This window comes from Microtus ochrogaster, chromosome 2, assembly GCF_000317375.1.
Source record: "Microtus ochrogaster isolate Prairie Vole_2 chromosome 2, MicOch1.0, whole genome shotgun sequence".
NCBI lineage: Eukaryota > Metazoa > Chordata > Mammalia > Rodentia > Cricetidae > Microtus > Microtus ochrogaster.
Window position 1 is genome coordinate 43156305 of NC_022010.1, and position 11924 is coordinate 43168228.

At 46.9% G+C, this 11924-nt stretch overlaps 1 protein-coding gene across 2 annotated transcripts in view; it reads left to right on the forward strand.

Moving 5' to 3' along the window:
• The window catches only part of Itgb5 (integrin subunit beta 5), a 118960-nt gene that overhangs the window by 25161 nt on the left and 81875 nt on the right, over positions 1-11924 (forward strand). The window contains exons 3-4 of one of the 2 annotated variants that reach the window (XM_005344871.3): positions 2416-2620; positions 9690-9939. In XM_005344871.3, the coding sequence (XP_005344928.1) occupies positions 2416-2620; positions 9690-9939 (455 nt within the window). The remainder of the gene's footprint in view (positions 1-2415; positions 2621-9689; positions 9940-11924) is intronic. The other variant, XM_013351687.2, reaches the window with a different exon arrangement.

The window sequence follows — 11924 nt, forward strand, 5'->3', positions numbered from 1 at the left end:
CACACACACACACACACACTCCCCTTCCATGTTTATAGACTGTAGTCATTAAGAATTTTTTTTACAGTGATGATTCTCCAGTGCTTAAACACATAAATTATTAAAAAAAAAATTGGAAACACCAATCATTATAAAACCTAGAAACAAAATAACCACATGGGTCCAGGAGAGTGCATCTGCTTTACTTATTTAAAATACTGCATGCCGGGTGTGATGGTTATGCCTACAATCTCAGCAGTCAGGAAACTTGAGGTCAGCTTGGGCAAAAACAATCATAAATTTTAAAATCTTCTTGACTCCCCCACCCCTGACACAAGGTCTCACTGTGTAGCCCAGACTGGCCTTGAACTCCCAGAGATCCACCTGCCTCCCAAGTGCTAGCATTATAGATGGGAGCTACCATTCCCAAAGCTCTTGACTTTTTAGCCTTAAAGTTTGCAGAGAATCTCAGAGTCATTGATTCGTCCTGGGACAGCTGCACCCGTGATGGAGGTGGTGCCCCACTGGATTCTTAACGCTTCTGCCAGTAGTCTGGCTTCTGACTCGGCGGGCTGGGGATACTGACTCATCTGAAGCTTTGCTTTACTGCCAGCAGCCAGGGGTTGTGTGGCCCAGTGCTGGTGTCCACCCCGCTACAGAAGGGAGAACAGCTTGGGCTCGCTTTGCCTTTGCCGTAAAATGTCTTTTCCTGGTGGGACTTTGGCTCAGCCGGTAGAGTGCTTGCTTAGCGTGAAGCCCTGTCTTTTGCCTGTAGCACCTTATAAAACCCGTCCTAGTACTTGGGAGGCAGAGGTGGGTGGATCATAAATTTAAGGTCATTTTAGGCTACAGGTAGCCAGCTGACCTTCAAACAAACAGTAACCAGATTTAAAAAACCAGACCCTTTCCCCAAAACTCCTCTGCACAGGTGTCATAGTTTATAGCAGAACAGATTTTTTTTTTTTTCATTTTAAAATTAATGTCTCAAACTCTTGGTGTCCCATGTTGGCTTTCCTTGCTCCCAAATCCAACTTAAGAATCAACCAACCCAATCTCAATCTTTCTCAACCTTCCTTGGCCCCTCTCTCTTCTCTTTTCCTTTCAGGTTTTTTGAGACAGTCTCATGTAGCCCAAGTTGGCCTCAGTCTTGGTATGTAGCTGAGCTCTTGAACTCCTGGTCTTCTTGCCTCCTGAGGGCTGGGAATGTCACTGAGCCTCTCATCAACACTTCATCACATCTAAGCATCAGTAAAGGTGAAAATGGAAGTATTTTTAGTCTACTGCTCATTTTGTCCCAATGAAGAGAAAATACACACCCCCCCCTTTACCTCTCACCCCCTCTGCACCTACCCTGTGTAGAGGGGTCGTGTGCACGCCAGGCAAGTGTTCCATCACTGAGCTACACCCCAGTTCCTTGTCTTCACAGTCTACGTGCTTTGGGATTTCTGCTTAGTCTTCCTGTTTTCCTGTTTGTTATAAATAACTCTTTGTAAGTGAGTGATGAGCCATGTTTTTTCTTATGGTTTAAGTTTACCAGATTGTAAGATTACCTTATCAGAAAAATGCAACATTTATAATTTATTTTATGTGCATTGGTGTTTTGCCTGCATGTGCATCTGTGTGAAGTTGTTGGGTCCCCTGGAACTAGAGTTACAGATGGTTGTGAGCTGCCAGGGGAATTGGTCGTGGTTGCTGGTCCTCTGGGAGAGCAGCCAGTGCTCTTAACCTCTGCGCCATCTCTCCAGCCCCCGTGTATTATTTTTTTTAATGGTAAAAGACTTCAGCCAGGTGGTGGTGGTGGCACACACCTGAATCTCCGGTCTACAGAGCAAGTTCCAGGACAGTAAGTAGTATGCAGAAAAACCCTGTCTTTTGGTTTTTCGAGGCAAGGTTTCTCTATGTAGCCTTAGCTGTCCTTGGCTGTACTGGACCTCACTCTGTAGACCAGGCTGGCCTCAAACCCACAGAGATCTGCCTGCCTCCGCCACCCGAGTGCTGAGATTAAAGGCATGCGCCCCCACCGCCTGGCAAAGGCTTCTAGGAGCACAGCGCTGATGCTGTGTGTTCACACATATGCTCCCATGTAGCTTTGCTTTTCTTTCCTCTGCCCTTTCATGCTCTTTTCTTTTTGCACGGTGCTGGGATCTAACCCAGGTCTTGCAATGTAGGCAAGCACTATTTATACCAGGCTACAAACCCAGCCTATTTCTTCCTCTTGCTGAATGTGTAGACAGGAGCATTTGATCACCAAAATGGAGAGTGGAAGCAATCCTTTTATATGCTAACATTAGGTCACAGCAGACCCGGGTAACAGGCGCTTTGGTCCATCCTCTGAATCCTCATGAGGCGTTGTCTGCTTTTGAACAGTGAAGACAGAGTGCGGGCTTCAGGCCCCACCCTGATGGCTGCCTGCTTTTGTCTTATTTCTCCACCCAGTACTTCGGCAATCCACGGTCTGTCACCTCTCGTTGTGACTTGAAAGCAAACCTCATCCGAAATGGCTGTGGAGGTGAGATCGAGAGTCCCACCAGCAGCACCCATGTCCTTCGGAGCTTACCCCTCAGCAGCAAGGGCTCCAGTGCCACAGGCTCTGACGTCATCCAGATGACACCGCAGGAGATTGCTGTGAGCCTCCGACCAGGTGAGTGCTCCTCAGGGTGTGTTGTGTGCCAGGGGCTCACAAAAGCCCAATGGGTGGGGTGTGCTAATGTAGAAAATGGGCTTGATTGAGGTCAGAGCCAGGACATGGTAATGGGAGGAAAGGTTCATACCGGGAAGCAGAGTATAAGGTCGCTGGAGATGAGGTCAGGTGGAATAGCTTGGCTAGGTTTTTTTTTTAAGATTGTAGTAGAGGCCTTGCGTGCATACATGAGGCACACATCATCTCTTCTGCAACAAACAGAATGAACAAGCAAACCCTGACCCCTCCCAAAATAACACAGTGTTATGGTAGAAAATGTGTGTGTGTGTGTGCGTGTGTGTGTGTGTGTGTGTGTGTGTGTGTGTATATATATATGCTTGTATATATACACTAAATATATATTTAGTTACACACACACACACACACACACACACACACACACACACACATAGTCACACATCCTGCTAATTATTCTGCGGTTTCCAGTATTAGATAGAAAGCGAGGACAGTATCGGCTGTTATTCAGTGAGTGCAGTGTCAGGCAGGTGTGAGGGAGGGCCCAGCTCTGGGAGGATTGGTGAAGAAGTTCAGCACTGGAAGGGTAGTGTTGAGGGTCTGGCCTCCCCATAGGGACACACACAAGCCACAAAGATGTTTTGGTAGAGATGAAGGCTTTGGAGGGGGCTGAAGACAATTGGAATCTCTGAAGTTCTAGCATCATTGTAAATTTATTTCTAAAGACAGAAACTCTTGAACCCATGATGCCTCTCAAAATTTTGAAGACACAGTTTTAATATTTACAAAGAGAAACAGGCAGAACAGGAGAGGGGGTGTGGATGTTGTACTTAGCAAAAATCTCAGTTTACTGAGTGGATTCTTGCCTCCAGGGAGCTCTCTTGTCGAGGGGGTAACTGTCAGGGGGGTGGGGATTAGCTCTTCCAATGTAAAGCTATAGCGCTACTTTCATACCCTGCCGCCACCTCAAAATAGCATTTGTTAAGTAAAAAGGAACACTTACACAAGATCAGCCAAGAACAAGACTAAGCATGACTTGAAAGATACCCCATGAAGGCCAGGTTACCATCTTAGGGTAGGTCTGAAGGAGAAGAGAGGGGGCTGGGTATTGGAGTGGGGGGTAGGGAAAGGGAAATGGGGAAGGATTTCCTCCCTTATTCTAATTTTTTTTTTTTAATTTATCTTGGGCTAGAGAGGTGGTTCAGCCACTAAAAGTTACATTTCTTTGCCTGTGGTGGTGGCATACATCTTTATCCCAATACTTGGGAGGCAGAGGAAAAGCTATAAGTTCAAAGTTAGCCTGGTCTACATTTCGAGTACCAGGCCAGCCAGTGCTTCATAGTGAGACCTTATCTCAAAAACAATTCTATCCATGCATCCATGCATGTATCCATTCATCCTTGCATACTTGCACACATGCATCCATCCATCCTTGCATGCATGCATCTATCCATCCACCCACCATCTTTCCAGTTGTGTGCCTGTGTACACACGTGCGGAGGTCATAGAACAGCTTGTGGAAATCTGTTCTCTGCTTCTACCATATGAATCTGGAGATCAAGCTCAGACTGTCAGTCTTTTCAGCAAACTATCTCTCTGGCCCTTTGTTTTTATTATTGCTTTTATTTTAAAAAAAATTTATTTTATGTGTGTAAATGTTGGCCTTAAATGTATTTCTGTGCCACATCCATGCCTGGTGCTTCCAGAGGCCAGAGGAGGGCATTGGATTCCCTGGAAAAGTTCCAGATGGCTTAGAGACACCATGTGGGTGCTGGAAGTCAAACCCAGATCCTTTGGAAGAACAGCCAGTGCCCTTAGCCATCGAGCTGTCTTCCAGTTCCCCTTCCATTTTAAAAATTTTTTAATTGCATTTTATTTGTGCGTGTGTACGTCAGAGGACAACTTTTTTCTGAGTCATTTTTCTTCTTCCATCTGAGATCAGACCCAGGCCGTCAGGCTCAGAGGCAATGTGCTGTGACCCTCGGGGCCATCTTACTGACAGCCCTCCTTGATTAGTTCTTAAGTAGTATTTTAAAACTGTTTTTCAAATTGAGATGTAATTCACATATCACACGACTGTATCATTTTAAAATGTTCGGGTCACTGGTCTAAGTTGACTGAAGCATCACACTGTCTGATTCCAGATCATTTTCCCACCAGCAGCTCGAACTAACAAACTATCCGTCCCCTTCTAAACCATCGTTTCTACAGTGCTACCCTCACCAAACACTCCTCCTCCGTTATATAACTTCGGCCCTTAATTCATCTACGTTGTGAAATGTGCTTTCAGCTGGTGCTTTTGAGCCAGGGTCTCGCTGTGTTGCTCAAGCTGACCTGGAATTTGTGACCCTCCTGTCTTGACCCTCCATGGCAGGTCCTGCCATGCCCCTTACTCCATTCTTTTTATGGCCAAAGGATGCGCCATGTTCTTGGGCTGCGCTTTAGTTGACGGACAAACTGTTTCCACTGGGTAATTCTGAACATTCATGTGCAAGATTTTTGGGGGCCATGTGTTTTCAATAATTTTGGGTCTATAGCTAGGAGTAGAATTGCTGGATCATATGGTAATTCTGTATTTAACTTTCTGAAGAACTGCCAAACTTTAAGCAGGGTTTTGTATAAATACAAGGATCATGTTTTCCATTTTATTTCAGCACTGGAAACCGTATGTCAGGATAAGATTTTTTTAAAAAAAAATCCTTAGCAAAAAGCTTGAAATTCTTGGGACGTGCATTTTAAGTAAAGCTTAGAGAGATAAGCAAAGGCAGAGATGGTTTTCAAACACCAGGACACTCAAAAGGTTCCTTCGAGTTAGTTATTCACCTTAAACTTTTAGTTTCTTAACTATTTCTTTTTTAAAAGTGTATTATTATTGTTTGTGTTGTGCATGCATGATGTGTGTGTGTGTTGCGCTACACATGTGCCCCAGTGCGTGTGTGGAGGAGAGAGGACACCTTGTTTTTGAGACAGGATTTCTCTATGTAGCTCTTTTTGGCCTGGAACTTACTCTGTAGACCAGGCTGGCCTGGAACCTGTAGAAATCCACCTGCCTCTGCCTCCAAGTGCTGGGATTAAAGGTGTGCACTACCACGCCCAGTCAGAGGATAATTTTACTGATGGCCTGAGTTCCGATCCCTGGGATCCACATGAATAGCTGGATACAGCAGTGTCCTATGTACCCTTAGCATTGCTGAGATGGGAGGTGGAAACAGGAAAATTAGGAAAACTGCCTCCGAGTTTGCTGGTCAGCAGCCAGGAGTATATGGGTAAAAATACAGAAACAGGAGTGACCCCATTACTGAACAAGGTGGAAGGCATGAACCAGCTTTGGAATATTGTTCCCTGACCTCCTCGTGTTGGATGCACAATGGGAACACACACACATGCACACACATGCACACACACACCACCACCACCACCATCACCGCCACCATTTATCTGAAGATGGCAGGAGTCTTTATTTGTGAAGATCCTGTCATGTCTTGACTTGTGAACAAAGCCAGTCTTGGAACTCTGTTCTCAGTCTAGCAGGGTTTCCCATCTGATGCCTGTTCCCAAGGACAAATGGGAGACTTTCTTATTAAAGGGAAGCCAGAGCAAAGAAAGTGTTAAAATCCCTTCCAGGCAGGCGGCTAGTTAGTACTTGATTACAGTGGGAGAACCTGTACTTAGGAGCGGAGCGTGGGCAGGAATCCTGTGTTAACCACAGGCAGCACAGGGCGCTGTGAAGTCATGAAAACAGGGCGAGAGAGGGGCTTTGGGTTGAGGGAGGGGCTGCTGAGCTGGGGGTAAGGGTGGGGACCTCCTTTCTCTCAGGTGCCGGAGATCAGCTTCTCTTTGTAGTTCCCCTTTATTGCGTTTCTCTGATCCTGCCGCTGGTCCCGAGGTGGGGATTATGTGGAATAGCAATAGCTGTGCAAGCCTGTAGGGCTCGCAGGTAGAGAGGGAGACTGGGGGTGGGTGGGGGGGATAACAGATCCAGGCATGTGGCTTGGGATGTTGTCACCAGAAGCAGGCACACACCAGCTCTGTGGGTGAAGGTGGGGTTCGTGCCCCTTGCTTAGGCCATCAGTTAAAGTCCCAGACAGTGTAACACAGCAGCTTGCTGGGAAAGCGAGGAAGGGAAGAGTGTCTAAGTAGAGTCACACCGAAAGGTGGGAAAACAGCCCGGACCTTTTCCTGGCAAAATCACTCCACACATGGCTCTGGTGCCACCAGCCTCCCTGTCATTTGCAAATCAGAGACGCCACCCTTGCTGGGCTGCCGGTGTCCTCCCCGCAGAGTGACGTCCCCACCGAGAGTGGATGAGAGTTTCCATCCCACAAAAACTGCTGAGGGAACACATTCCATGATGGCCAGAGCCCGTGTAGGAGGGCATGGCATTTAAAGTCTCATGTGTAATGGCCAGAGCTCAGCACGGTTGGTCCTACACTCCTCACCCTGTCTCTTTCTGTCAAACTGGGAGAAACCCTCCCTTTAATATTTATATCTTCCCCGTGGGGAGTGCACTCTCTCAGTGAGTTATTTCTCTTAGGATTTAGTGCCAAGATGTGGGCCACTTCCCAGTACAAAGCAGGGACATCTGGATTTTATACCTCACGTCCTTCTTCGCTTTCATAGCTGGAAAATTTGGAGTTAAATTTGCGTGCCTAAAGCTATAGCCCAGGCAAACTGGAGTTTCTACAAGACCTTTCTGTCTCTTTTTATCCCTGCACGAATCACTTTAATTTAAAATTGCTTGTAATTTTTAACTTTTTGAAGCATTGGCACCAAAGATTTTCTTGTGTGAGAGCTTGGATCCTTATGTGCAATATTGGTTTTTATCCACACTATGATTAATATCTTCTTCACTGAGGCAGAATTAAGTCACAGGTTGAAAGAAACTGGGGGCCTGCTGAGCCCTTAGTGACCAGGTGTGGGTTCAAACCTGGCTCTCCCAGCTCCGAGCCTGGTGCTGCCCTGCCAGGGGAGCCTCTCAGCTTCCCTGAATCCAAGCCTCTTTTCCATCTGTTAATAGATGGCAGACTTCAGTAAGGTTGTAGTACATTCTGGATAGAAGATGGCCTAGGGGAATTGGGAGGATGGGCAGGTGTTGAGGAGGTCATGGATTTGGACAGAAGAGGCTCTCTCCACCTGTGGTCTGCCTGCCTGTGCGAAGGCCAAAGCTGGGTACGCACAGGGTAGGGGCGACCTTCCTTCTCTGGGTTCTTTTCTACTTCTCACCTCTGCCCCAACCGCAGTAGGCATCCATCCCATGGAAGGACCTGCCGTGTCTGCCAGATGGGAGCCAGAGGCATACCATAGCAGTTCGGAATTCATTTTGGGAGAAATCTTGAATAGTCTTCTGTCTGAGTCAGACTCTGATTGTTTTTAAAAATAGGTTCACACCAACGGGCGACCCAAACTACATCAATCTTGAGGCAGCTGGAACAGTGCATGCAAAAGCAAGTCAGGAGAAACAGCCATGCCACTCCAGCTACTGCACGTCTGTTGTGCAAACGTTTGTCATTCTAGGCCCTGCTGTCCCCTGGAGGTGCATCCCAGCATTGCTGGTGTCATGCTTAAATAAACCTAGGTCCAGGTAGCTTATGGAGTATGTCTTGTTCCCATCGGGAAGAGGAGAGGGAGCATGGAGAATTGGGTTCTATGTCTTACAAGGGCCAGGACTTAGCATACGGAGTAACGCTTAGCCAAGAGGGTGCAAGAGGCTTCGGAGCTGTGGCCCTGCACAACCAAGTGTGGATCCCTTGGATGGTAGCGAGGGCACTTTGGCTCTTGCATCTCTTAAGTACACACAAAAAAATATACCCAAATTTTAAATGCTCAAGAACAGTTCTGCCCCAGGCCAAGCAGGACACCTGGCAACCTGACAGGCCAGCGAGCTGAGGCAGACAAGTGAGCAGAACTTTGAAGTGATTTGTGTTTAGAAACAAAGACGTGATTTAGGGATTTTTATCCTTCAGTTACTTTCCTAACTTGGGCCTCTCTCCAAACCCTGGGTGGGCGGAGGGGGGTGAGCTAGTAGGTCTCCTTGCTTCCTCCCTTTAATTAATTCCCCCTTTCTATACCTGCTGGCTGTCTTACTAGAGAACCCTAATCACTTTCTCTTCTTATATTTAGCACACAGTTTGGTAGTATCTTTTCTCCTTTTGCTCTTTTGTTAAGTGGTAAATACAGTATATATCCTGTACATAGTATGTGTATAATCTTTGACACTTTCACAGATATACTTATGAATTTTAGTAATTTTACCATTCTCCCTACCTAACCCCCGCTGTTGCCTTCTTTTAGGCTCTTCCATTGGAGCTCTTCTTCCTAAGTCTTCTTCCTATTCTTAGATCTGTGGGGGGTGTGTGTGTGTGTGTGTGTGTGTGTGTGTGTGTGTGTGTACAAGTGAAACATAGTCCTATCACTAAATCTGGAGCTAGGCTAGAGCCCAGCAAACTTCACCAGTCTTGATCTTACTGTCTCTGCGCCTCACAAATGTGCTAGGCCCCACCTGGCTTTTTATGTATGTCCTGGGGATTTGAACCCAGGTCCCAATGTCTGCACTGCAAATGTGCTTCCTCCCTGAGTCATCTCCCCGGCCCCAAGTTGCTGTCTTTGTCAGCCCTCCCACGCCAGTTCTCATTCATGGCTTCCCTCCTGTTAATTCCTTTGCTTTCTGTTGGTCTGTGACTTTCAACCCAGTTTGCATGGGCATATTGCTCTGTGTTCACAGCTACCCAGGGTCTTTTTTGCTGAGAGACAGAACACCACCACCCTTCTTCAGATGCACTGACATGACACAGTTTGGAGAAGACCACCTGGGGCTTCTCTCAACACCATATTCACTTCCAAGAAAGTCTTTCTTTTTGGTGGTGCACCTTCATCCAAGACAAAGAAGAGTTTTAATTGTGTGTTTGTATGTGTGGTGGTGGTGGTGGGGGGTCAGACAAGCGCTCTACAGCATAACTACTCCCGTGTGGGAAAAAGGTCTTTGGAGTGAGAACCCACCCTTTCATCTCAGCGAGTCACGTGGCCTCTAACGAGGGTGACCTCTCTGTCATCGCAGGGGATCAGACAGCCTTCCAGCTTCAGGTGCGCCAGGTGGAGGACTATCCCGTAGACCTCTACTACCTGATGGACCTGTCCCTCTCCATGAAGGATGACTTGGACAACATCCGGAGCCTGGGCACCAAGCTTGCTGAGGAAATGAGGAAGCTCACTAGTAACTTCCGGTTGGGTTTTGGGTCTTTTGTTGACAAGGACATCTCTCCTTTTTCCTACACGGCACCGAGATACCAGACGAATCCATGTATTGGGTAAGTGACTAGGAAGAGCCCATAGAAAGGCTACTTAGGGGAAACATAGGCTTAGGCACTTATGTTTTATGTCACGGCGTTGTATGAGACTTATTTTCTTGCCTCACATGGCACTGTTCTCACATTAATATATTAGCCAGTGTCCTTGGGGAGCCGTGGGTCCAGGAGGTGGGGGGGGGGGGAACCAGGAAAATCCAACTAGTACTTTCTCTTTACCTGTAGTAAGTGGCATGCTCAGAGATAACATGGTTTCAGTGGCTAGGGAGATGGCTCGGCTGGGTAAGTGCTTGCTGCCCACGCATGAGTAGTTGAGTTTGTAAATGCTGGGCTCTTGAGCATACTCATAGTCCCCAGCACTGGCCAAGGAGAGACAGAACCCTTGGGGTTTGATGACCACGAGTCTTGAAGAATTTGTGAGGTCCAGGGTCAGTAAGAGACTCTGCCCACGGGGAAAATGATACCTGATACTGATCTCTGAGCTCCACGTGCGTATGTGCACACATGCATTTGCATGACCACACACAATCCATACACACCAAAGGATAAATGCATTCAGGATTTTCCCTGTTGTTTATATCAACAACTATAATTTACTTCCATGTAACTAAATGAGAACCCTGCTTTAGTTTTAATTTTTTTTAGTTTTAATTTTGTATGTGTGTGTATCGGTGTGTTTGTATGTGTATGTGTGTGCAGGTGTGTGCATACCATGGCACATGTGTAGAGGTCAAATGGTGCCTTTGGATATCCACCCTCACCTTCCACTTTGTTTGAGGCCAGATGTTTTTGCTGCTTGCTAGAGCTGATACATGGCCCCCTCTCTCAATTGTATATTCACCAGCCTTCTGTAACCCACTGCGGAAGCTTGGCTCTCCTAAAACTTGTTCAGTAGACCAGGCTGGCCTCAAACTCAGAGATCCACCAGCCTCTACCTTCCCAGCTGGGATTAAAGGTGTGTGCCACCACACCTGACTCTAAACTTTTTTGGGGGGGGGGGGGATGACAAAGTTTCTCTGTAGTTTTGGTGCCTGTCCTGGAACTAGCTCTTGTAGACCAGGCCAGCCTCGAACTCACAGAGATCCACCTGCCTCTGCCTCCCGAGGGCTGGGACTAAAGGTGTGTGCCACCACTGCCCAGCCTGCCCAGCTGACTCTAAAACTTGGAAATTTACCTGGGTAGGATCTTGTGCTGAGGTCACCACTGCCTTTAGTCCATGTGTTTTATCTCCCTGGATACGGACTTAGCTCCATTCCACTTTCTGGTGCCCTTTTCTCCTCAAATATTTTTCCTTGCTCAGCTGGCTCTTTTCATCAGAAATCTCCATCAGAGTTACCACTAATGTCCACACTCAGAGTCTGTACTAGACTGTTTGGAGATTTCTTCTGCCAACAAAATTTATCCCAAACTCTTCACTTGAGCCTCAGGTAGACTCTTAGGACAAGGGCAAAAGGCAGCCACATTCTTCACCAAAATATCACAAGACTGGTCTCTAGACCACATACTAAGAGACTTCTCCTCTGAAACCTCTTGAGGTAGCGCCTTCCCCCATCAGTAGACTGGGCCACATCCTCCAACACTCCTAACCTGATGGCAATGGAGTTAGTTTCTCTGTTTGCTAGTGTCTCAAGCGATCTGTGAGATGTCAAGATTGTGCAGTACAACAGCATGCAGTGATGATTGATAACTTCCAGCCTTTTCTTGTCTGAATTCCACCTTCAGCTTCAATGAGGCTGTGGAATTTAAGGCCCAGCATAGTCACTAGGTAGGGGACAGCTAAGATTTTAGTTCATACTGTTGACAAATAGACACCTGGTTTAGATTATCCCATACATCCCATTCTGGCCTCCTCAGGTCCCTCGGGTCTCTACGCCATGTTTGCAGATGAGGAAATGAGGCCTGCAGAGAATATCTTACCGTTACACAGACGGCTAAGGGACAGACTAGTTTTAGAGCTTCTCACCCAATCCATTTTCTTTCTCATCCAA